At 31.9% G+C, this 25,634-nt stretch overlaps 13 protein-coding genes and 2 non-coding genes across 15 annotated transcripts; 6 read left to right on the top strand and 9 right to left on the bottom strand.

Annotated features, from left to right (window-relative positions):
* Positions 1-1,356, bottom strand: cgd2_4210 (uncharacterized protein with several coiled coil regions; the record flags this gene model as incomplete). The annotated part of the gene is made up of 1 exon (XM_626600.1): positions 1-1,356. A coding segment is annotated over one exon (1,356 nt), but the record flags the coding sequence as incomplete, so codon positions are not given.
* Positions 1,357-1,884: 528 nt separating this feature from the next.
* cgd2_4200 (hypothetical protein) lies at positions 1,885-3,207 on the bottom strand (the record flags this gene model as incomplete). The annotated part of the gene is made up of 1 exon (XM_626599.1): positions 1,885-3,207. One exon carries the CDS (start codon positions 3,205-3,207, stop codon positions 1,885-1,887), a length of 1,323 nt encoding a protein of 440 aa, XP_626599.1.
* A 773-nt stretch (positions 3,208-3,980) lies between these two features.
* Positions 3,981-7,445, top strand: cgd2_4190 (DEXDc+HELICc, mus308/POLQ like SFII DNA helicase, no polymerase domain; the record flags this gene model as incomplete). The annotated part of the gene is made up of 1 exon (XM_626598.1): positions 3,981-7,445. The coding sequence occupies one exon, from the start codon at positions 3,981-3,983 to the stop codon at positions 7,443-7,445; it is 3,465 nt and encodes a 1,154-aa protein (XP_626598.1).
* A 144-nt stretch (positions 7,446-7,589) lies between these two features.
* On the bottom strand, positions 7,590-8,057 carry cgd2_4180 (hypothetical protein; the record flags this gene model as incomplete). The annotated part of the gene is made up of 1 exon (XM_626597.1): positions 7,590-8,057. One exon carries the CDS (start codon positions 8,055-8,057, stop codon positions 7,590-7,592), a length of 468 nt encoding a protein of 155 aa, XP_626597.1.
* A 915-nt stretch (positions 8,058-8,972) lies between these two features.
* Positions 8,973-9,045, top strand: cgd2_4175 (the record flags this gene model as incomplete). The annotated part of the gene is made up of 1 exon: positions 8,973-9,045. It is a non-coding gene; the product is annotated as a tRNA-Phe (tRNA).
* A 256-nt stretch (positions 9,046-9,301) lies between these two features.
* Positions 9,302-9,661, top strand: cgd2_4170 (conserved hypothetical protein; the record flags this gene model as incomplete). Its single annotated transcript, XM_626596.1, has 1 exon — positions 9,302-9,661. The coding sequence occupies one exon, from the start codon at positions 9,302-9,304 to the stop codon at positions 9,659-9,661; it is 360 nt and encodes a 119-aa protein (XP_626596.1).
* Positions 9,662-9,749: 88 nt separating this feature from the next.
* cgd2_4160 (hypothetical protein having possible hemolytic activity) lies at positions 9,750-10,439 on the bottom strand (the record flags this gene model as incomplete). Its single annotated transcript, XM_626595.1, has 1 exon — positions 9,750-10,439. One exon carries the CDS (start codon positions 10,437-10,439, stop codon positions 9,750-9,752), a length of 690 nt encoding a protein of 229 aa, XP_626595.1.
* A 1,950-nt stretch (positions 10,440-12,389) lies between these two features.
* On the bottom strand, positions 12,390-13,568 carry cgd2_4150 (articulin family protein; the record flags this gene model as incomplete). The annotated part of the gene is made up of 1 exon (XM_626594.1): positions 12,390-13,568. The coding sequence occupies one exon, from the start codon at positions 13,566-13,568 to the stop codon at positions 12,390-12,392; it is 1,179 nt and encodes a 392-aa protein (XP_626594.1).
* A 541-nt stretch (positions 13,569-14,109) lies between these two features.
* On the bottom strand, positions 14,110-14,181 carry cgd2_4145 (the record flags this gene model as incomplete). Its single annotated transcript has 1 exon — positions 14,110-14,181. It is a non-coding gene; the product is annotated as a tRNA-Cys (tRNA).
* Positions 14,182-14,579: 398 nt separating this feature from the next.
* cgd2_4140 (mitochondrial import inner membrane translocase subunit tim17) lies at positions 14,580-15,143 on the top strand (the record flags this gene model as incomplete). Its single annotated transcript, XM_626593.1, has 1 exon — positions 14,580-15,143. A coding segment is annotated over one exon (564 nt), but the record flags the coding sequence as incomplete, so codon positions are not given.
* Positions 15,144-15,762: 619 nt separating this feature from the next.
* cgd2_4130 (ORF 73, contains large complex repeat CR 73, putative) lies at positions 15,763-16,785 on the top strand (the record flags this gene model as incomplete). Its single annotated transcript, XM_001388207.1, has 1 exon — positions 15,763-16,785. One exon carries the CDS (start codon positions 15,763-15,765, stop codon positions 16,783-16,785), a length of 1,023 nt encoding a protein of 340 aa, XP_001388244.1.
* A 346-nt stretch (positions 16,786-17,131) lies between these two features.
* On the bottom strand, positions 17,132-17,650 carry cgd2_4120 (20k cyclophilin, putative; the record flags this gene model as incomplete). Its single annotated transcript, XM_001388206.1, has 1 exon — positions 17,132-17,650. One exon carries the CDS (start codon positions 17,648-17,650, stop codon positions 17,132-17,134), a length of 519 nt encoding a protein of 172 aa, XP_001388243.1.
* Positions 17,651-18,026: 376 nt separating this feature from the next.
* Positions 18,027-20,321, bottom strand: cgd2_4110 (possible UBC domain containing protein; the record flags this gene model as incomplete). Its single annotated transcript, XM_626592.1, has 1 exon — positions 18,027-20,321. The coding sequence occupies one exon, from the start codon at positions 20,319-20,321 to the stop codon at positions 18,027-18,029; it is 2,295 nt and encodes a 764-aa protein (XP_626592.1).
* A 1,990-nt stretch (positions 20,322-22,311) lies between these two features.
* Positions 22,312-22,659, top strand: cgd2_4100 (hypothetical protein; the record flags this gene model as incomplete). Its single annotated transcript, XM_626591.1, has 1 exon — positions 22,312-22,659. The coding sequence occupies one exon, from the start codon at positions 22,312-22,314 to the stop codon at positions 22,657-22,659; it is 348 nt and encodes a 115-aa protein (XP_626591.1).
* A 228-nt stretch (positions 22,660-22,887) lies between these two features.
* On the bottom strand, positions 22,888-24,888 carry cgd2_4090 (YawG/Kre35p-like, Yjeq GTpase; the record flags this gene model as incomplete). Its single annotated transcript, XM_626590.1, has 1 exon — positions 22,888-24,888. A coding segment is annotated over one exon (2,001 nt), but the record flags the coding sequence as incomplete, so codon positions are not given.
* Positions 24,889-25,634: the final 746 nt, after the last annotated feature.

Genomic DNA, 25,634 nt, shown 5'->3' with positions numbered 1-25,634 from the left:
CTATTTAAGTGTACTGCATAGTAACTTTCCAATAGATGATACAGGTATGTTTTCATTTCTTTGAAGTTCACCAACAAAAATGTTAAAGAGCGCAATATCTTCATTATTAAGTGATTTTTCTGGTGCATCCTGATTTTGGGAACATAGAGAAATTTCTTCAAGGCTTTTACTCCCATCACATTGATTTCTGACCTTTAATGAAAAATCCAAAGCTCCCTTAGAAAAGAGTCCTTGATTAGATTTTCTCGAGTTTTCTTTATCCACATTTATTGGTTGTAGATCAGAACAATATACAAAATTTGGGTCCAAAAATTGGGAAAGTAAGGGGGAAGGATCAACTTTGAGTTTTAATGTAGAGCTGGGAGGTCCAGCCTTCGAGGTCAAAGTTTCGTCAGACTCAGGTTGCTCAATCTTGACTAGACTTAGTAAGTTTAGCACTTGTAACTCGCCTTGAACTTCTTCGTCTCTATCTTCTATATCGTTATTATTATCTGATTTATCAATCTTGGTACCTTCCTTAACATTATTTGTAACTAATTCATGATCACAAAGTTGATTAGTTTTCTCTTCAGACGAACTATTCATGGAGAGTCTTCCAATCCACTTTACAACACTATCTCTTCTCTTCCTCCTTGTTCCCATTTGTTCTTGTATAACGTCTACTTCCATTATATTTGGATCATTGTCTTTATCAGAGCGAATACTATTACAAGTACTTAGACGACGATTAATATGAGCATCCACCTGAATAGCCTGGTGATTAGTCTCAGTTTTTTTAAGTGATATTTCAGTCTCAAGTCTTTGAGTTCTTTTTCTATAAGCATTCCACTTAATCTCCAAGTTTTGTATCTCTTTATTGAGAGTTTCTTCATCTTTTCTTAATTGTTCAAGATCTTCTAGTAATTGTTTTCTTGTATTCTGCAGTTTTTGTATATCTTCGACTGTAACTTTCTTACCTAGGTATTCAGAATCAAATTTGGTGTCATTCTTATTCAAATTTTCAATGATATTTGGAATATTCGAGGCTTTTTTAGTAAATTCTCTTTCAAGGTGTCTGCATTCTTCCGACAATTCTTTCATCTCAAGTAAAGTCAATTCGATGGTTTTTCTCAAACCTTCCTCTACCTCATTTAGAGCTGAGTTTAACTCATTTTGTTTAATATTCAGCTCCTTTTCTCTTTCTGATAATCCTTCCACAACCCTAAGTTTTTCTTGCTTATTTAGAAGAGTCTCTAAACTATTTTCAAGCATATAATCCAATGCATTCACACATTCTTGAGCGTTACAAAATGCCAGCTTCCATTTCTTCTTTCTTTTCTGCATTTCCCCAGTTAAAAATTGGAAATTAATTATATACTAAAAAAGTTTCTCAGTAAAACTCACCTTGATATCAGATGCATTAACAAGGATATCTGAATGGTCTAATAAGGAGTTTTTAACGGGACAACATTCCTGGACAGTTCTGGAATCATATAAATAATAACATATTTTGGGACAAATCTTGAACTAATTCTAACACTTACCTGTAAATTTCAGAAAATGACTCAGAAATCATCTCGTGTAGAACGGACTATATATTTTATCACTCAGTCGCTTGCTTCCCTCACAATTTGTTTCGAAGATTTTAACGATTTTCTCTTTTTTTTTTAATCCCTGTGTGGGCTTGCAAAATAATATATTGCAACGCGCATGTGGGCGGGAAAATATTTCCATTATAGTGTCTGGTATATTTAATAGTGTGAGAAAAAAAGTCATAGTTTAAACTACAAAGGCAAGGAGAAACAGTGACTAAAAATAAAAGTTAGAGATTTATAACCTCAAAAATACTCCACCTTTTGTAGAGAAGTTAAAATAGGGCTAATACTTTATACATGCACTAAATAATCAAAATGTGGCGCCAGAATTTCCAAGTTTTATTTCGGGATTAGGAGACTTATTAATTTGTTTAAGAAACCTAAAGGCACTGATAATATCTTGGATAATATCCTTAGGGTTTACTATGCAGGTGAACCTGTATATATAAAGTTTAATATTTTTGGAAATAGAGGATGGCAAATGTGAGATTTTAAGGGTGAGGTTTGGTTTGTCGGTAGAAGCCTGAGGAGGAAAGTTAGCATTGCGCATAGGACCACTATCTTTTCCAGAAAATAAATCCTTGTGACAAGTTTTTTCACAATCTTGAAGGTTATCTGTGTTATAATCGTCTTGGCTGTACCCTTGTCTGCTTTCAACGTAGTTTTTGAAGTCTTTCTTGATTGTAAATGCAATACCATAAATTATTGCGCATACTGTCATTTCTATTGTAAGGAGCCAGTTATGAAGTTTAATGGTATAGTTTGGCTCATCTGGGTAAATCCCAAAGTGGCTGAGAACAGAGAGGATGATAGATTGCCAAAAACTCATAAAAATTATAAGTTTAATGCAAAAGAATTTAAGTACTGGTCTGATTGGTGCTAGTTGCTCTGAAATTGAGATATATAGTAGGAACAGAGAGTATACTGAAAGAGAAACTGATATACTATTTAAAACTGTAATGTATAGATATCCTCTCTTGAATGAAAATGATCCAGATCCATACAATCCTATAGATTCCAGAAAAAGTGAAATAAGCGCTGAAATTGGCTTCAAAATCACAAATTGAAGGACTCCTAACTTGATAAAAGAGTAGAATCTTGCGATCTTTAGACGATGGTTTGCTAGTTCATCTCCTTGGAACCCGCTATCAATAGAAACTTCATCTAAGTTATCCTTCTTCTCGCAAAAATAATCCGGGCAAATATCCATAATATTTACTGAAATTTCTTCCTCATTTGATTCAATACTCCCAGCTGTTGAGGCCAGCCCAACCATACTTAGAGAGTGGTTAAAATGATGATGTGGCCATATTTCAGCCTTAATCTTGTTACTCTCTAATACTGACAAGATGACTTGGTCACCTCCCATATAAAAAATCAAAAGTTGCAAAAATGAGAACATTACATATCCTTCATAGCAGTCTCTTACTATATTCAATGGTGAAGCATAATCCACGAACAAATATGATATATATGATATTATTGCATATACTGGAATCATTGTTAAAATTCTACATATGCACAACTGCAATTTAGGCTTACATAGATTCAAATACTGGTGCATAATGTTAACCACAGAGATAATCAATGTTAATAGTGTGGCCACACTAGAAACAACCCATTTCCATCTCATTGTTTTATTCTACAAAGACTCACTTTCTATTTAATTATAGAAACATACCAATTTTTAACTTGGTTTACTCTGTCTCCTGAATATTTATTACTGGCTTGTACTCCTTGATGGCCAAGAGAGTTTTACTCAATTACTTTATTTATCTGATACGATATTTTGCCACTTTCCATTAATTTTTAATATATTTTCACTTTTTAATATTTTATTTCCCTTATGCATTTTAATGAGATTGACCACGCAACGGCGCCAAACATTTGGCGGTATGTGCATATGCTATGTTCAGGCTGAGAAAATATGAGAAAGGGGTGCGGAAAGCAAAAAAAAAAAAAGTTTAGTGCGTTTCTCTTTCTTACTATACAATATAGAGTACATTTAGATTCAGATTAGGAGTATCAAATATTTTTACCTTTAAGTGAAAGTTTTCAGTGGGGGCTTCATTTATGTTTGTGTGCTTTAGAAAATAGCCAAGGTTATAATATAGTTAGAGGTAATTTAGGATTGAATAACCAAATTTGTTTGAAAATCGCATAAAATTAAAAGTTCTACATTACTATAGAATTCTCTATTATGAAAATAATTTTTCAAATATTATCTACTAGTATTATAGTTCTTAGCGGTGTAATTAGTATTAAATTTGATTAATGAATAAATAATAATATAAATTAATAGTCTCTGGAAAAGTATATTTGAGTTATTAGGATTCTGAAAAGCCACAGAAAATGTTGATTATTATATGGTTAGAACTAGTTTTATAGTTTACTCTGGAAACAAGTATGAATCAAGAATTGATTGAAGTTCATGAAATAAAAGAATTATTGGATTTAGATTTATATGATAGCCAGTTATTCAGCGAAATTCAGGAAGAAGATGAATCTATGATAGAGGATTTGGCTGGGATGAGTGACCATTATGAGGAGAGTGGGGCAGAAGATATAAGTAATATTATTCAAAATTTGGAGGAAATTATGAAGGATGAATTGATTGATTCTAACTTGGTTAGTGATGATGCAGAGATCCTGGCAGATCTCTTGAATGAGACAGGCGAAGCCAACATGGAGCTTGACGATAACAATTTGTTTATTCAAAATAAAGTAGACAGTTTTGAAAATCAGGTAGGTAATTCTTTGCAAAGTTTAGGAATAGATGAAAGATTAGTAAAATATTACTCAGAAAAAGGCCTAAGGAATCTTTATGATTGGCAGTATGAGTGTATTACCCAGCCTGGAGTACTACAAGGCAGAAATTTGGTATATTCTGCTCCAACAAGTGGAGGCAAAACTTTGGTAAGTGAGTTGCTAATGTATAAAAGAGTTCTAGAAGGTGGGAGAGCAGCTTTAGTAGTTTTCCCATTTGTATCTTTGGTATCAGAGAAAAGGGATAGTTACTATAAGGCTGGAGGAGAAGTGTGTGGACTTAGAATTAGTGAATTTCACTATGGAAGTAAAAGTCCGCTTTTTGAAGAATTTGACATTGGTGTAGCAACTATAGAAAAGGCAAATGCATTGATTAGTTATTATATTCAGCATGGAATATTATTTAAGAGATTGGGAATTATTATTGTAGATGAATTACACTTACTTGGGGATGAGCAAAGAGGATATATACTCGAGGTGATGCTAACAAAAGTGAGACTATTGAGTAAGTTACAAGGCGAGGGAAGAACAATACAAATAGTGGGTATGAGTGCAACATTACCAAATCTAAGAGATATTGGCCTTTGGTTGGATGCAGTAGTTTACCAGAGTAATTTTCGTCCAGTTCCACTCAGGGAACATATAGTAATCAAAGGCAAGGCATATATTAAGCCAGGAAAGGATCAAAACAAAAGTACATTAGGGTCTTCCGTACAAGATACATTAAGCAAAGTAATGAGTTGGGACTTTCATCAGGTTAATTCTAAGTTTAATTCGACAGATTTTGATATTGATCAGATTGGTTCTAGTAGATGGAAATACCCAATAGTTGATATGAGTGAGTTGTTGGTAATAGGATGGGAGGCTTTGAAAAAAGGAGAAAGTGTACTAGTGTTTTGTCCTTCAAAGTACTCCGTTGAGTCTACAGCTTTGTTTTTTGCTAATTGCATAAAAAGACAATTTTGTGAAGGAATTGATATAGAAAATTGTTCGAATAGGCAACAGATTATGCAGTCTTTAAGATCTGTTGAGAGGCAGAGATATATGTTAGCTGAAGAAATTAGGCAGAACTCCTCTCTTTCAAAAAGATCTATTCAAAACAATAACACTCTTATTGATTGCATAGTCAAAGGGATAGGATTTCACCATTCTGGTTTATCTCATATTGAAAGAAGAATAGTTGAGAAAGGGTATAGAAATGGTATCTTGTCTTTACTAACAGCAACTTCAACTTTAGCAGCTGGAGTCAATCTTCCTTCAAAAAGAGTCATCTTCAGAGGTATCAATATTGGAAAATCTTTTTTAACGTGTGTTGATTACAAACAAATGTCAGGAAGAGCTGGTAGAGCTGGCCAGAAAGGAGCTTTTGGTGAGAGCTTCATTCTCGTAAATGAGACTCTATCGCAACCAGGGAGGGAAGTTAGTGAGGAGGTTGAAAATGCATTAGGGCTTATTACTGCAGATATGAAACCTTTGATGAGTTCTTTCTTTACTAATACTAATGGAATTACCAGGCTAATCTTAGAAATACTTGCAGTTCTATTTGAGTTTGATCAGAATATATCCGTGAATAATAAAGAAAAAATTCCAGATAAAGGATCACATACTGGCTCAATTTTGGACTTGTTGACAGAATCTACTTTAATGTCTTACCAAATTAAGCTTTACAATGACTTATCTCACGAATACCTTAAGAATATTGATGCATTAGAAAGAGCTTTAAGCTATTTACTTGAAAAGAAGATGATAATGAATAGGGAGAAAAAAACAAACCCAATTTCAATTGGAGGTTATACACTGAATTGTTGCTGTACTCAATTGGGAAAAGCTATTGTTTCTTCAGGTTTATCTCCTTCCACAGGTTTGGAGCTATATGATGAACTTAGAAGAAATATGGAATCAACTTTTTTAGGAGATTTGACTTATATGTCCTACTTGGTGACTCCTTTTCCTCCAAATGAAATATCAAATGGATCCAAACCCACATCTACTAGTACTCAACCATTCTTTAGATTGGATTGGAAAGTTCTTTATGATAATATTAAAGAAATGACAATTTTAGAACGTCATTCATTGATTAGACTTGGCTTTGACTTAGAGCAGATTTCTTGGGCTTCTCAACTATGCGAAGATAATCTCCCACCAAAGCTTAAAGAGCCAGAGTTTCTAAGAAGGCATCAAAGATTATTTGCATCACAGATTATGAAATCAATTTTGAATGGATTATCAACGGAAGTTATTCTTTCAAAGTTCAAGTTTATATCTGTTAGAGATCTTCAACAGCTCCATACCGGAGTTTTGTCAATGTGTATTTCATGTATATCATTTTGTCAGAATATGAATTGGTCCAATATGCAGATTGTTTTTCAAAGTTACCTTAGACAACTTCAAACAATTACACTATTAGAAGAATATTCTGGAACTTTGACAAAAGATCAAAATTTGGAGAAGAGTGTCAAAAAACTAATTTCTGGAGTGAAAGGTTTATCTTTCTTGTCAGCATTAGAACTAAGATCAACACTTTCTGTGAAAACTCCCAATCAATTTTTAACGATACCAAAGAAAATTCTTACACAAATGATCAATAATAGAGTATATTCTGGAGGAATCAAAACATTGCAATTTGTAAATCATTTTGTTAACAAAGTTTTCATTGACATGCAAAATTCTAAGAAAATTCCTTTTTATAATAGATCTTTAGGATTTTCAAATATTTCTCCAAATTTGATTTTTCAAACCATTCATACTATTCCAGATCTTGAAAAGGATGAGAACTTAAACATTTTGAACTTCAGTGAAAAACAACTGAATGAGATTGAAAATAGTTGCATTTTAGAGGCTTTGTCAGAATGGGATTCATTTGGCCAACAATCCAAGCCAGATGATAATAATCACATATCTTACACTAGTCAAGACATTCCTGAATTAACAGGATGTGATATGAACAATTTCGACTTTGAAAATGATGATGAGATTCTAGACATGCTACAAGACGACATTCAAGACAATATTGACTTAGAAGAGAGACTTTTGCTTTGGTCAACTCCATTACAACAATCCCAAGATTGGGAATCACAAGGTAATTGGAAACTAAACAATAAATGATGAATGATAAATTAGTAAATATGAAAAAAAATTAAACCCTTAAGTTCCATTATTATCATTATTATTATTATTAATCATAGCTATAAATCTAAATCTAACCTTAATAGAAAGAGTTAAGAACTTCCGGTATTTACAATGAATTACTTATCTGGCAGAATCCTCAGGCTGTGGAAGGCTAGTTTCTGTTCCAATATCTGAATGAGGAATAGTATTAGTTTGATTAGTTTGGGAAAGATTAACAACATTGCATGTCGAATGGATTGTAGCGATATCAGGAGTTCCATCTTCAAACATTGGGATTCCAGAGACCTGCGGGAAGGGAGGAATCAACATCTGATCGACTGGAGCACCTTTCTTTAGGAACTCTTCGAACGAGATAACTCCATTTCTAGTTACAATTGTTGTACCTGTTGATGCAAATCTGACCTTTCCAATTTGAGGGGTAGAGTTTACACTTAATGCGGGATCTGCTCCATTATCAGTTGATTGGGGAGCTGAGCAACAGTTCAAGATCGATGTAGAAGGAGCTGCTGCATCACTTTGAGGCAATACTACAGATGGTGGTGCAACCATTGATGCGTATTGAGGCATTGGGATATTTTGATCTGACATAATTACTCCTGATTAAACTCCTATATTTAATATATATTAAAAGAAATTCTGTTATATACAAATTCTTTCTGCTTGATTATCATGCAAGTTCTACTGCCCTTTGATATTTTTTAAAGGGCTGCCTTTATTTTGCTGTACAAAAACTGTAAGTTACTTACTTATTCTCAGTTTTTATATTTTAGCTAACTAGAAAATCGCCAGTTAAACTTTCTGATAAACTAGCTTTCTGCTGCTGTTTCCTTGCTTTCGGTTTTACACATCTACCCCATTATTATACATGGGAAAGACATGCAGCCACGTATCCCATGGATTCCAAGCTACAATATTAATATGGAAATGCAACTGCGCGCCTTTGCGTAAATTTAAGAAAACTGTGAGAAAAAAATAAGAATTAGAAAGAAAAATGTTTAAGAAAATGGTGAAATTGTTAGCAAAAAATTAATATTTTGGATTAGGTTTATATTTAAATCTTAGAATAGATACATGTATATTGTGAGACTCAATTTATGCCATCATGTAGTGGTAAAGCTCACACTAGGTTAATTCGCTTACATCAGAGAAAAAAAGGACGAGTATTATGTTAAATTTAACACAAGAATTTGGTCCTTTCTTATTTAAATTATTAATCTGTATTTAATTTATTAAAAAAATTAATTATTTATTTTTTTGTGCAGACTTATTTTATCGATTCTAAATCGTGGTATGTTTTCTCTAGTCAAAACAATAAATAAGTCAGTTGGCGGGAAAACAGTTGCACCCAAATATATCATAGTCTAACTTTGCGATATTAAAGTTGTATTGATATCGTAAATATTCGATTATGAGCAAAGTAGTATGAAATGAAAGCATAACAATTAAATAAATAATTTTTTACGAGCATATTATTAGATAGAAACTCGGTGGGTACATCAGCTTGCCTTGATAGCTCAGTTGGGAGAGCGTGAGACTGAAGATCTCAAGGTCCCCGTTTCGATCACGGGTCAAGGCATTTTTTTGGCCCAAAGCGCAGATTTTTTTTTTTTTGAATAGTAAAACTTAACATTAATTTTAGAATATAGTTTGTTGATTAAAAGTATTTATTTAATTGATATATAACATTTATTAATTAATTTTCCTGAGCCCTATAATAGTAAATAAAAATATCAATCAATCAAAAGAATAATATTAATAGTAATATAAAAAGATTGAAATTAATAAGCTGAACTGAATATAATAAAAAGGCCCAGAAAATACTTATTTTCAAGATGGAAATTAGCCAGAGAAAACATTTCGAAGTTGACAAACATGAGAAAGCACGTAAAGAAGCACATAATGGGCCGTCTTTATCTCAGAAAAAAGTTGGATTTTTATCTCCTAAATCATTCAAGACAAAAAGCGGATTACCTTTAAAGCCAATTTTCCTTTCATTTTTTCTTTTTATAGTCGGGTCATTTTTCTTCTATATAGGGTTGGCTTTGTTCCTTTCAAAAAAATATTCTGATTCAACACCATCTTTGCTTTTGGGAATTCTTTGTATTATTCCTGGGAGTTACTATTCCTTTTCAATATTACAAATTTTACGTGGAGTATCAGGCTATTCTTTTGAACAGCTTGATATTTCATAAATCTAATAATATTCCAATATATTTTGCAAAAATGATTTGTTTCATAGCATTTTTGGTTATAAAAAGTAGTTATATTTAAGAAATGGATTCACTTAATTTGGTCAATGTTAAAATTGATATATTTTTCAAAGTAAGATAATTGTGTATATTGCTCCAAATCAACGTGAGGAATATCTCCATTTTCAATTCCATTTTCAATACCGTTCTCAATACCATTTTCAATTTCAGGAAGGGTATTGATATTGTTGATTATTTCATTAGAAGAGAGTCTTTCAAGTTTTTGTCCAATAGAAAATATTGAATTAGAAGGTTTTCTTCCGAATCCAAGAAAACCACTATTCATTCTCTCAAAAGATGGGTAATTTTTTAAAGTATCAACAGCGACAGGACTATCTCTTCTTTCAAATTGGAAAAGTTCCAAAGAACCAGAATTTGTAGGAGTGAAAGAATTACTTGCATTCCATCCTATTTCATGACTCATTTTGTAATGTTCAATGGTTTTTTCAAGATCACCTACAGGGGATGAATAGTCATATAGTTGTTTTGTATCCACTAATGAATTTATTCCTTGATTCATAACTTCTGGGTTAGAATAATAAGCTGTTGGATATTCTGGTATAAAACTTGGAGCTCCCATATTTATAATATTTTCACCAAAGTTCAGCGCTGATTTACATGGCATTTTTTTATGCTTATACATATTAGAAAATTCATTAAGCGTTTCTGGACATTTTGACTCAGTTCTTTCACCTTGATTCAAATCTATTTTTTGGCTCATTTCACCTTATTATTTTATTTAATTAGTTTCAATTATAAATTAAAAATATAGGATTAATTTATAGTATATTTTATAATTTCAAGTCCATCATCTATTTATTCTGTAAATCTATTATTCAACTACATAAAAAAAATCTTATTCTTTTCGGACTTACAGCAAAAACTATTTTAATAGTTTGTTGTCTCTTTCAATTATCTTCTCAATAATTTGTAATTCTTTTTTTAAATTTCTTCTTTTCAATGCTGCTATATAAATGCATAATTTTTCCTATTTTTAGATCCGTTATTTTTTCAAATTATTTTTTCAATATTAGGTACCCGATACTATCAATTTTATCTATTAACATAAAATCAGGCGCGCGCAGACATGACGCATGTAGATTTATTATTTATATATTTATTACTAAATTTATATAGGCAATAAGATGTATAATTTGAATGCATATACTAGAGTACTAATAGATAGATACTGAGGGGTTTTTGTGGATTAGTGTGGCAGATGGATATGATTGATTTATATTGAATTTATTAGCTGCATGTAACTCTTGTGGAATACATCAGTATTTGCATTTTGTATTAAAATAAATGCAAATATTCTTGTAGGAAGGGTTATGAAAATTTTCTTTCCCTTTCTACAATAGGTCTCTGCATATATTTTGAATATGGCATTATTATAATCATTGCAGAAGTCCAAATATGCATTCTCAAGTGAGTTGGTTGGAGATGATTTTTATTTCGAGGTTTTGTATAATCACTGATTTATTTATCAGTTGATTTTGGCATATTTTTGTAACTGACTATGGAAACATTGACAGATTTTATAATAATAATGTCATGGTATTACTGTTTTTTTCTCCTTCAATCTTATTAAGGTTAATCTTTACAGATATATATGGCTATCACAGCATTTTTCTCTAAATGACTAAACACCATATTATCTAGTGTGGGTAATCCAACTAATTTTGCAGGTTATTATCTTTATAGTTGGTTTTAATTCGATTCTTACAGCTTCTCTATTTGCATTTGAGAAATTTTAAACTTGGTCGATCAGAGTACGAGCGTTGGATACCTACTCTTGCTTGTAAACTGAGGATTTACAATTTAAATGGAACAATGATATTTAATTATTATTCTAAGGAAATATTAAGGTATATATGTGTTTCAATCATTGTGCACCTGGAATAAATTGCACTTCTTAACTTTAAGACCATCCAGTTTCATAAATTATATAGTCATACATTCTACTTAAAGATTTAATAGGGCATCTTGAGACGAATATTAGAGAGTTTGAATGGATATTTATGTTATGGTAGAACCCATTTCCTCAAATGTATGATTTTGAAGTATTAATCATGCACAATTCATTAGGTTTTGTATGCATGCATTATTGTGGTCAGCTCGAAAGAGACACGTATTAAGGCGGCTTAAATATTGAAGGTATGCATGTATTAATTTTTTATGGTTCGGCCCTTTTGCCAAGCAAAGGATTGAAGTTTTATTAGTTTTGGTGGTAACGAGGAAACTTTGAGTGAAACCGTCATCACTAAGCATACTATTTTGAGGTTGAGTGAGTAAAAGATTGAGATTTGTGAGTTTGAATTGTTTTTTGTTAGAATTTTAAGTGTGGTTTGTTTGAGTAAATGACTTAATTTTGAATATTTTGCCTATTTCTCTGTTTACTTATTCTTCCTGAAATTAGAAATTTGTTCGTATGGACAACAAAGATGAATAATCCGAACCATCGAAAAAGTGAGCGAACAAATAAAAAATAGAAAAATTATTACTCCTATTATGATTCAATGACAAAACTTAATGCCGAGCTAAAATCAGGAAAAATTGATGTAGAAAACATCATTATTAACCCAACAGCAATAAATAATAGCTAATTATTATTTATATTCATTATAATTATATTAAATAGAATGATAATATATCAGTGATTCACTATAAATTACTGCTGAGGAGGGAATTGGTATGGAAACTGCTGACGCTGATTAGGAGGGAATTGGATTTGATTAATATTAACTCCATTGAGAAGGTTCTGTGGAGGTTGTTGAGGTGGATTAAAAGGTACAGGCGTTTTACCTGGGATATGCGCAGTATTGCCAGAGTTCAACATATGAGGGGACATTCCAACACCTTGTGGAAGTGGGAAAGCTGCATAAGAATTAGCCAATGGGATCATCTGAGGAATTACACCCGGTTGTGGTTGTGGCAACATATGGTATGGAGGGATTGCAGGATGCGATGGAAGTCCATCAGATGCGACATCTTCAGGATCGTTTGTACCATACATTGGTGGAGGCATAGATAATAAAGGAGCACTAGTTGGAGCAGATCCGGGGCCTCCCATCATGAAAGGTGGCTGTGATTGAGGTGGAATAGGTGGGATAGATTGATTGAGCATGTTTTCATCATACATCATTCCAGGATGGAATGGAATCTCAACAAGCTTTTCAACATATCTTGGAACAACAAAAGGTACTTCAACATCCTTGTAGTATGGGACTTGACGATAAACTTTTTGTGGGACCTCCAAAAGACGTTCTTCAATAACTGGACGAGAAAGCTCAACAGTTCTTTCAACAATATATGGCTTTGGAACTGGGACTATTCTTGGAGGATAAGCAATAGGGACCTCAACAGGAACCTCAACAAATTTGACACCTTGTGGAACTTCAATGACCTTCTCTTCAACAGTTGCTGTATAACGAGGAATTTCAACTTCTCTTACAACATCTTTTGGGATTGGGATAATCTTCTCAACCACGACCTTTTGTGGTACTTCCACAAACTTATGCTCATATTGAATTTGTGGAACTTCAATAATTCTCTCTTGTACTTCTCTTCTTGCAACAATAACTTCACGTTCTTCTAGAACTGGAGCTGCAACAAATTTCTCTGGAATCTGGTTTCTTACATTATCAGGCAATGGGATTGGGCCTAAACTAGTCATTACATAGGGTTGCCCTGCCTTGACAAGCTCCTCAGCTTTTTTTGAAAGGGTCGCCTTAATAGACGCCATAGTTCTTACATCTGGTTCATTTGAGAACTGTGGAGGTAAACTATATGAGGATGATGGTGGTTGTTGTGAGGCTGAAATATCTTCAGATACAGGTACCTCTGCCATTTTTCGTATTATCTTTAATTTACTCCTTTTGCGGCACTTGAATAAATGTGATTTTCAACAAATCCTAAAATGTTAAATATTTGCAATTCTAAGATAATTGGGTATTGTTTAAGCTTTCCTTGCAAGTTCTCAGGTCAATTGATGCTGATCTAGATTAAATTTACTACTTAATTTATTTTTTCATTAAATCCATCAAGATCTCACACACAATCTCTTTATAAACAATCTAACCTGCTTTATATATGCAAACCTAAAACCATCTTTTATTTTTTTTCATTATACGTATTCTTCACTTTATTTCATATACCCCCTAGTTAATATATTTTACATGTTCCCACTCTATACGCACATGACCGCCGCGTCTACATTCCCGCCCAAACAAATCACACGGCCCGCCATTATGTGGCGCCTAAAGGTGCAATTAATTGATTAGTAACTAAGTAACTTATAAGGAAATCAGATAGTAAATAATTAGATTATGTACAGGTATAGACAAAAATACTAAACACCAGCAATTTGGTAAAAAGGGGGTATTTTTAAGAGGACCGACCCGGATTTGAACCAGGGACCAGACGATCTGCAGTCGCCTGCTCTACCACTGAGCTATCGATCCGTGCACATACGCACTCGTTTTAATTTAATATTAATAGTATAAGTGCATAATTAGTGAGGATAAATATTTCATGTGATTGAATTTATTGGATTTTCTAATTTTTTAAAATAAACTTAATAAAATATCAAGCAAATATAATGATTGATTTTAGATATTGTAGATAAATAAAAGATTAAGTATAGAAGTGCCATTAGGAGTTAAATTTCATAATATTAGAAAATTCAAATATTCTTTGTTTTTTTTTCTCATTAGACTTGGCTTATTTTTCCCGGTATTAGTTTGGCAATTTATATTTGTTATTATATATTTATTTATATAATACAAGTATAAATGAACATATTTGTATTTATATTAATTTTTATTTATTTAATATTTAAAAATTAACATTTAATTGGTAACTTGAGTTTTATAAGTATGTATTTATTCTAAGTAATTTGAAATATATATATCTGCAGATTTTATCTTTTATTATGAGCGATTTTACCAGAGAACCTTTTCCAGGAAGAGTATTTGAAGACCTTGGCGGAGCCTTTAGTATGGGATGTATTGGTGGGTTTATTACAAGTTTTTTCAAAGGTGTGAAGTACTCCTCAACCAAAAGGGAGATGTTTTCTAGCGGTATGCTTTTTGCTAGAAAGGCAGCTCCTTCTCTTGGCACGAGCTTTGCCATATGGGGTGGAACATTTTCTTGCTTTGATTGCCTTTTTGCCAAATTAAGAGGCAAGGAAGATCATTGGAATGCAATTTTTTCAGGAACAGCAACGGGTGGACTACTAGCTATTAGAGGTGGTCTTAAGACTTCATTAAAGAGTGCAATGGTTGGAGGAATTCTTTTAACTATTATTGAATCAGTTTCCATTGGTATTAACAGAAAGACAATTCAAACACCAAGACAACAATTTAAAGAATACCAAAGATTTGTTCAGATGTCTGAAGAACGAGACAAAACATCTAAGATCTAATTTAAACATTTCTCACTTCAAATAGTTCTTTTGTGAGAATCCGACTTTTTATATTTTTTTATATATTACTAGCTAAATTTTGACCTTTTATAAAGATAATTAATTGTTATCACTTTTACTGAAATAACTTTTTCATTGGAATTGTTTTACTTTTCCAATTTTTGATTTTAATTACATTGTATATTTCTAATTTATCCTTAGTCTAAGATTATTCGCACAAATGCTACTTTGTAACAACTTCTAAATTCGTAATAACAAAAGTTTTAGTTGGAATTAATGCAAGACTATTAAGTTAACCAAACGGCTGATCCGCCCCCATCATATTAATGTATTTTTCTATAATGCATATTAAGCTTGGAATTACGGACATGTATTAGGGGTAAAAACCTCATTTTTTTTCAAATTCAAATTTGTGCGGGGAAAAGGCGGGCTACTTGTGGACTAATATTTAGTAAATATTAAAGACCATAAAGGTACGGAACAGATTTTGAAACATGTTAAAACGGAAAAACATGCGAATTTAGAAATATTTACAAGATTAAAAAAGAAAGAATAAAAATTGATCACATATTTGAGACATTTATTAGAAAGGTTATCATTTGGTGACGACAGAACAGGAATGAGCTTGTTATCAATTCAGAAACCTCAGGGTGTATTGGAATTAGGAATATCAGAGATTGAGAATTCAACTAGGAAGTTAGTAGAAAATGAAACTCGAAAATTTGAAGCATATATTGATATATTAAGGGATCAGATGATGGGTATGGGTGAATTGGAACATGAAAATGAGATCTTGCAAGGGGAGGTTGCGAGAATTACTGAACAATTAAGCTTGAGAGAATTAGATATGGAATCCAAGGAAAAGAAGATTTTTGAACTTGAAAAATCTTCAAAAGATTTTCAACAGATGAATAAAGATTATGAAAAGAAGTTGAGCGAGCTCACCGAGGAAAAGAACAGTTTAAAGACTCAGTTAAATGAGATGAATGCTCAGATTGAAAAGTTACTGAATGAAAAGATTACCTCTGAAAAAGTAGTTCAAGGTAATGATGAAAAGCAAATTGCATCCAAAATCAAGTCTAAGAAAAGAACACAGGAAGAACATGCAGATGAAAATAATTCAACGAATAAAGTTTCTAAAGAGGCTCCCACTTTAAAAAAGAGTCGTTTAAGGCGTCCACAAAATGAAGATAGTTCAGAATCTAAAAAGAGTATTAGCAAGGATACTGAGCCTATTATTCAAGAAGAGAAGTTGGAAAAGGAGGAAAATCCTTTGAAAAGTGTGTTAGGAAAGACTAATTTGGGTAGACTAAGAGCTCCTTTACTTAGGAATCGTGTTGTGAAAGCAGCAGAAGCTGCAAATCCGGAAGTTGAGAATGCTCCTGAATTGAAGACTATTGAGAAAGAAAAGTCAGGGTCAGGAAGGTCTAGTAAATCATCATCCGTAGAATCAAAGAAATCAGGTAAAAAGACGAGCAAAGTAGCAAAAATTGCTAAGATTCCTCATTATGATGAGAATATATTAAATTCTATGAAGGTTATTGAGTTAAAGGATGTTTGTAGTAAACTTCAATTGGAGATCAGCCAGAGGGCAAGAAAATCAGATTTGATTCAATCAATTATCTCTTTTCAAGGAGAATAATACCATTCTTACATTGCTAACTTAACTTGGTTGAATGGATGTAGAAATACTAACGGCTTTTAGAGATCTACGTAAACAAACCAGCAAGGGTGCCTATAATGACATACCTCGGCTCCAGAAGGGAGTACAAGTTTGAAGGAAACAAGTTTAGAAAAGATATTTTCTATATGATTCATCAGAAGCTGTCCCATAAAGCAGCAGAATGAGGCAGGGAATAAGGAGTCCTAATAGCTTAGCAAAAAAAAAAAAAAAAAAATAAAACGAAGTCAAAATAACTTAAAAATTAATGTCCTAGGATACATAATCTTCAAAAAGAGATGGAGGTTACATAAAAACCCTTAATTACTTAAGAGAGAACTCCAGAAGCAGTGATGCATACAGACTTGGTTGGCTTTCCATTTTGAGAACCACACTTCTCAATGCTCTTTACTACTTCCATTCCTTCCAAAACCTTTCCAAATACAACATGCTTTCCGTCCAACCATGGGCATGGAACAGTTGTAATGAAGAATTGGGATCCATTAGTGTTTGGACCAGCATTAGCCATAGAGAGAAGGAATGGGGCGTCATGAGTGTAGACGAAGTTTTCATCTCTGAACTTGGAGCCATAGATTGACTCACCACCAGTACCATCACCACGAGTAAAATCACCACCTTGGATCATGAATTGTGGAATGATACGATGGAAGAATGATCCAGTGTAGCAAAGGGGCTTTCCTGACTGTCCCATTCCCTTTTCTCCAGTGCAGAGTGCTCTGAAGTTTTCGGCTGTTATTGGTACTTTATCTGCAAACAACTCCATAGTGATACGACCGGCTGGAGTTTGGCCGATTGAGATATCAAAGTATACAACTGGGTTTGGCATCCTTGAAAATTAAGAAAAAGAAATTGTATAAAAAAATCTGACAAGAATTAGTTTTTTATAAAAAATAGAATAACTAAAAATTATAGCGAGACATGAATTGAGTTTATTTGTTTGTGTATTTGTTTCTAATAGTACAATTTATAGTAGTAATACTACACTACTACTACCGCAACAGCCTCCACCTCTAACGCACTTTAGTTTTTACTAATTCAAACTTTGTAATATATAAAAAGTTCTACCCCCCACTATACGTAATCTGACGCCCCAATGAGCGCTAAGAATAGGGCGCCTAGTTGATATTTAATTTTGCATGTTGCTTTATGAGATTTTAAATATTAAATAAAAATGATTGGAATTAAGAGGATTTGACAGAAAGTTAGTCAAATTCACGAACACTGAATTCATCACTACTAGATTCATAGAGACTTATGTAGTTTTGATTAGCATATGTTTGGTTTGGATCTGTAGATGTGGGATGATCACTTTGTAGGGAACTAGTATAATTGGATGGTTGGATGATCTGCATATTTTGGTCACATGATTTTGATATTTCACCATAGTTGTTGGTAGATTCATCAAGATGATTATCATTTTCAGTTTCTGAGGAAATGTCGAGGTTAATTAGTTGTGGATGGGTATGAGAAGGTTCATTGATGGTTGGGATTTCTTGTATTGGAGAAGTTTCTTGGATGGGTGGAGTTTCTTGTATTGGAGAAGCTTCTTGGATGGGTGGAATTTCTTGTATTGGAGAAGTTTCTTGGATGGTTAGAATTTCATGTGATAAAGGAATTTCTTGAGTGTGTGTGGTACCTTCAATGTGTAGAATTTCTGGAGTTGGTGAAGTTCCATCTTTGTGTGTGACTTTCATAGAATTCGGATTATTTTGTATTGGCTGAATTTCATGAATGGGGTGGAGAATTTGGTTTTCTTGGACATCCTGTTGGCGTGGGGTTTCCGCTTTTTGAGACTCTTGTTGAGATAATTCATGTTTGGTGGGGTTCTCAGGAGAGTATTCCTCGAGATGCTTATAAAAGGTATCATTTTGAAGGTCTTCATCAATGCTACTGACCTTGCTTGGCTTACTTGTATTCGAGTTTAGAATGTGTTTTACAACAGGGCTAACTAGAATGTCTTGCATCTGCTTTACCAATGAAGATGATTCTTGTATGTATTTTTCGTCTGTTTCAGAAAGAAGGGAAGATTGTTCAATAAGCTTAGAACATATAACAACCCATCTCTGTATAATTTCAGATGAAAGATATATATGATTTCCAGTGATTGCTTGTTGATATTTCTTATTCAAGTTAGAAAGACAATCAAACTCGAAGTAGGAGTTCCATTTTGGATTATGACAGTTTTTTGGGAAATTAGAATCTAATTTGGCAACTTTCTCTCTTAAGTTTGTGGCAAAAGAGTGGCAACAAGAGCTTTCATGATTAGCTTTGGTAGTATGAAACTTTAGTTCAATGATGATAGGTCTAGTTGAATCTTTAGGAGTTTGGATTAACTCTTCATTTTGATAAAACAATATAGGAGATTTCTCAAAAAGGAAGTCATAACCTAAGATTATAACTAGGCATTCTGAATATTCGAGTTTACTTAGTTTATTTGAAATATATTCTGGGAGAGTACCTTGGTTTCCAAAAATAAGCTTGCCATGACAGTCGATAATGTGACTTATTGCAGGCATATATAGCCAATATGCTACATTACCTTGCAAAGTGGAGTCTGATATGATTTCATCAGAAGATGAAGAGGTTTTGGAGGGATTGCTTGCTTGAAATATCCCATTTTGCTTGGTTTTTTGACAAACTTCTAAAACAAGCATAGTGGAATCGAATAACATCACATTTGTATTGTTGAATACAAAATCAATATTAATACATGGCTTTTCAATTCTCCAATTCATAGTTTCTCGTCTAAGCCCTCTAGTATTTAAGGGGATTGGAATGAATGATGAAACCAGATTTCTTCCTCTTTGGGATATCACATTTTGTTCTTTAATAGAGTTATTTTCAAAAATGTGTTTAAAAACGTCATCTTCAAAGATAATTTTGGTACCCAGAATTGGGTATACCAAAGAGTTATAGCATTGGTAGTTAAATGATATGGGGTTTCTATAGCTTCCTATAAACATATCAGAAGGGCCTACAACTGCAATATGAGTACTATAACTTTTTAAAAACTTTATAATTGAATCAACAGTAGTCAATAAATTGATACTTGGTGACCATTCATGAAGGATTTCTGCTGTAAAACTGCGACCATCACTTAGACTTGGGAAACAAAATGTACTTGGAAAAGTAATATCTGGAGGGCTAAATGGAAAGTCTTTATATAGTATTATTTGTACAGGGATTTCATTATTAAGAAAAGTATCTACATCTTCTATCATAATTGAAATATCAATTAGAACATAATTCTTCCTACTTTCCTTATCATACATAGTTACATTATTGACGTGAAAATGACAATATTGCGTATGGTAACGGTTATTTTCGAATGTCAGATTGTCCCTGCATTTTTCCAATTTGCATTGGTTTAATTTAAGTTGTTCTATTTCATTTTTAATTCGATTTTTGTGAATGTCATCCAATCCAATTTCTGGATTCCTACCTCCTTTCAATATAGAAGTACCAGTGTTAATTAATCCATATAAGCCATTAATCATTTCTGATTTCACTAATCACTAATTTGATCAAAATGAGCAAAGTATCTCAGTTGAACTACAAGAATGGTTAGTTATTAGTCTAATGGCTTAGTTCTTATCATGAAAAGTTTCAATTCTACCCACAAATTTTTTTTACTTGTTAACTTAAATTTTATTATTCAGTTTTCGCGTTTTTTCTCCTCATCATAAACTGCATGGACCATGTTGGCGCCAAACTGAAGGAAACTTTTTAATTGACTAAAGTTATAAACGCAAGTGAATTAGATGCTAAACAATAGTTAGTTATTTGTTCACAAGGGTAAGATATGATTTAAATTGTTTGAGTTTTTTGAAAACTTAAGATATTATAGAGAGGAGTGACGATTGGAAGTTAGTGGTTTTATGTGAGGTATTAATAACGCAATAAAATGGATTGACAAAGAATAGAGAGAAAAAAAATAAAAGCTGAAAAATAGTCACAATTTACCTCAACTTATGTCTAATTGTTAACTGTATCCCTAATAATATTTAATTTCTGATTAAGTGCAAAAACTTGATTTTCGAGTTTGGATACAAGCTCCAAGTTTTGATCTTTGTCCATGTTTTCTTGGATTTTATTCACAGTTTGCTCTAACTCAAGTTTCCTTATTTCTTTCTGATATTTGTCTATCATTGCGTTTTTTTCTTGAATTTGTTCACTCTTTAATAACAATTCCTTACCAATTTCTTTAAGTTGATTAAGTAATAATTTGTTCTCTGTTATTAGTCTATTCATTTTAGGGCAATCCTGAAAGAGAGATGGTTAATTAATAATAAATATTAGAATAAAAGTATATTAAAGTAAAGTTTGTGGATTTTTTAATCTAATAAGAAAAAATTGGATGGACTTACTTTTTGTTGAGCAAAATCAATGTTTTTATAGTTTGCAAAGAGCATTCCTTTAATTTCATCAGTCATTTCCTTTTGTAAAATAAGAAATTTTCTTTCTATATCATCAAAGTCTATGTTAGAATTTTGCTTCATGAATAGTTTAACTTTCTCCATTTGTTTATTCCATGTATTTATTACAGGTAAATGTATAGACGATTCATCCATCTTTTTATACCAGGTATTTCAAAGATATAAATAGGTATATATATAACGCTGAGTTCTCTATTAGTTTACAGTTGGCATTAATATTAATAAAATGGAACTTAATTAATAAATCAAAAATTTATTCAATTTAATATTAGCTCGAAAAAAAGGAAATAAAAAAATTTACAATAGCTTAGGTTTCAGAATGAAATTAGTCCAATATAACAGAAAACTGTAAACTTTAGTAAATGACTATGTAAACAAACTTTACAATAAATTAAAAAAATAGTAAACATACAAAAAGTTCAGAAATAAAGAAAAGTAGGCAATATATGATAAATTTGTTTTACTTGCATTTTGCATGCAAAATATTCATTTTATTAATAGTCAACCTTTTTTTTTTTAATATCCCAGAAATTCTTTAGTATTTCTTTCTGCAATTTAATTAAAGGTAAAAATAAGAGTTGGGTGTTTTAAAACATTAAAATAATTAGGGTTTTATTGATTTTAAAAATTCGAATTTGCATTTTCCCCACATTTCTATATTTTGATTACATCTCTATAGGCTTATTTGAATTAATAGTAATAATAACAGCTTTAGGGCGGGCAGCAATTTACAATTTTTTCAACCTCGGAATTTTGTCTATGTGGTGCCGCCATGAAGCGGTTTTACCGCCACCAACTTAGCAATTTAGCACAGTTGACCGCCAAAACACTTGCAAACGTTTTGATTAAAGAAAAAGAATTAGTGGTTATTAGAGGAAATTAAGAGAAAGACGGAATATTTCACTTTTTTTTTTCTCTGAAAAAGTACTTGTAAAGACTGAGTAAAGATTAGGACCAAGACTGGTATGTACCTTTAGGCGTACCTGAGGCAAGAATTCTTGTGAGAGTTTTAATAAAGGGCTTAATTCGGGTCGAGTCTCAATAAATTAAAATGGAGGATTCATTAAAATTGCAGATTTTGGATATTTATGCCAAGTTAATAATTGTAGTTTCTCCTTTTGGAGCGATTTTCTTTATATTGATGGGAATTTTAATGCTCAGGTCTACATTGATTATAGAAGGAATTCCTGTAGGATCAGAGAATTATTCAGATTCTACACTAGCATCATTGATAGCAGGAGCTAGCTTTTTGGTGATTCTAATTCTAGCTCTTATTTATAGATCATATAGAGCAAAATCGGCTGCTAAAAAAGTAGCTAATGCACAAGGAAATCAAGAAAACGGTTATAACTACATTACGGGCAACAACGAGGGTGTAGTCATCTCGAGCTCGGCATAGTTATCTTAGTGGAAATAACTAGATTACTATATTCATATTTTTATTTTTTCTTTATTTAATTGATAGGCATATATTAAAAAATCATATTTGTGTAACTTATAGAAATGTGAAGGTCTTTTTTCTCTCTTTTTCCACCCTCGAGTGAATACTCAAAGATTAATTACCTAATATTTATTCTAATTGTTTCTAAATACTAATTTGATCTTAAGAATTATAGAGAAGAAGAACCTATGAGTAACATACAGTTCTTCCTTTAATAAGTTTTTTATTTTCCATTCTGATTTGTCTTTTAGTTTTCTTTTTCTCTTTGTCAGATGGATTAATAATGTCATTATTTAATACTGATGATTTTAGCATTGCAATATCATCATCAGAATCTTCATCATTATCATGAATACTAACTTTGTCCAGTGATTCAGTTAATTTAATAGGATCTGAGCCTATTGTATTCTTAGTATTAGAAGGTGGAGTATGACAATATAACAATTTTCCAGACCAGTAATCTCTTAGAATCATTCTACCAGCCTTACTCCAGTCTGGAATTGCTCCTTTACCTTGTTGAAACAGATGCCTAGTTTCACAAAGCTTATTTAGAAATTGAGTTGAATTAAATATTCTTGGCACTTGATAGTCAATTCCATCAAAATAAGTTTTATAAAGTTGAGCAGTTATTCTTTCTCCAATTAGTTGAATTGTATCTAGAAAATTACCTCTAAAGTGATCAATAGGCGTAACACCATTAATTAGAAGATGCTCTTTTGTACTTGTAAAAGAAGGCATGACTAGACCTGGACAATCACATAAGGTAATAAAATCTTGATCTTCCTCTTTATCATTTAAATGAGGAGGCTTTAATCTAAGAGTTTGTAAATGTTTAGTTTTACCTGGAGTTCTGCTTATTGAAGACTTTTGGCTTCCAAAAAGAGCATTAACAATTGAAGATTTTCCAACATTTGGGAATCCAACCATGCCTATCGTCAACTCTCCTGGATTCAGTGGGTCTAATTTTACATGGTTGAAAATTTCAGAGTCAGTTTTAGCTTTTGATTTATTCTCTAAAATACTATTTGGAATATTCTCATTTTCTTCAAAATCTTCATCTTCTTTGAATTCTTCATTTTCATCACTTTCCTCATCATCAAAGTCATCCTCTTCTTCTTCATCATCATCTTTTTTCCCACTGTCTACTTCTTCATCGCTGCTATTGGAGTTTTGACCATTTTTCGTATCATCGTTTCGAATGCTGGATATAGTGGTTTCATTAGTTTCTTCACTATTGTACTCTTTTTGGTCTAGGTATCTTTGTTTGGAGGCTTGGAAAACTTCTGATGCAAGCTCATAAAGTTTATACATTAATTGATGAGTTGAAAGTACATCAGTATCATTAATATTTTTCAAATTAAAGTCCTCAGGTATGTAAGATTCAAGATGTTCTCTTTTATTAATTTCATTTAAAGCAGAGAAAAAGTAAACTTTTAGATTTGGAGCATTGTCTTTAAAGTATTGAATCCATTGCTTTCTCAGTTCCAAAGTAAGGAAATCAGCCTTATTGAAAAGTAAAACTACTTTCTTCAAAGGATCTATTTCATTAATGTATCTTTCCAAATCAACATTTCTGAAAAATAAAGGGTCTCTACTATCAATAATCTCAACAACTACGTGGCTTCTTTCAATTGTTCTCCATAGTTGTCTCCAGAACTCTAAATTCTTTTCAAATGGAGTCACAAATAACCCTGTTAATTCCTCTTCATCTGCTATTGACTTTCTCCAAGTTAGAAAAGCTTCCTTTTCCAAGTTATCCAAATACTCCATATTGGGAGCTTTTTTAGTTTTGCAATTTGGTCCTACTAATATCATTGGACGTCTAGGTATTGGTAAATTAATTACTTTTCCATCAAGAATTTTTTCTTTCCTTAAAAGTAAATTCATGTTGGATGTATTTACTCCATGTGAAGATATAATTTTTATTACCTTTTCTTCTTCAAAATTTTCTTGTGCTCTCAGAGATGTTGATAAATATTCATCTAAATCTGTCATTTCTATAATACTTTTATTATTCAGCTTATTATAGTTATCACAAATAACATCCAACAAGTGTTCTTTATCATTAGATGCGCTTTCAAACTTTTTCTGAGAAGAGTTCCATATTGCCTTACCTAGTTGACCCTGGTTTATCCCCTTCTTTTTTGAAATGAACTTTTTTCCACCACCACCCATATTTTCCAAAATCTATAATGTTTTATATTCCACGTCTTATTTGTTTCCTATTAGTTAATAATAAAACTCCCTATTTCTAATTCCTAATTTTTTTTTTTTCAGATATATCGTCAATTGTAAAGAAATGACCTTTATCAATTAATGTGCCGCCAATTACAAAATTTCTAATAAAATATATTAAAAAATTACATAACTATTTTATAATTCTAATTTACAGATTCAAATATTTATTTAAACAACTAACTTAACAGTATCTCATACATACGATTTTGTTCTTTTTAAATACTTTATTTTGCCCCCTTTCTAATACTACCACATCAATTGTTTTACATGTAATATGGCTCCAGTACTTAATTACTTTCATTGCATGAACACTAATAATGCAAATTTTTCCAAGTATATAAATTTGCATGCATATAAATAATTATGTAATTAGTCTGTATTAAAAAAAAAAGTTAAAGTAATTGTTTGTAGTTTTTTAATAAAATAAATAATTAGAAATGAATTAACACTTGGATATTTATTTGTTATCTAAATTTAAAAATAATTAAAAAAAACAAATTATAATTCAAAATTTCACCTAATCAAATAAAAAGATTATTCAATACAAGTTAATGTGGACAACTGTGCATGCAGATTGACAAAAATCGTTTGCAGAAAATTTGACATGAAAAGAGTAGCGGGTAAATGCAGTATTAAGAGGAAAATGATATTTCTTTTAGCAATATACAAAATAGTGAGGACTGGATAATTTGAGT

Source organism: Cryptosporidium parvum, chromosome 2 (assembly GCF_000165345.1).
Source record: "Cryptosporidium parvum Iowa II chromosome 2, whole genome shotgun sequence".
NCBI lineage: Eukaryota > Apicomplexa > Conoidasida > Eucoccidiorida > Cryptosporidiidae > Cryptosporidium > Cryptosporidium parvum.
The sequence above is the reverse complement of the archived record's forward strand: the minus strand, read 5'-3'. Positions and strand labels throughout refer to the sequence as shown.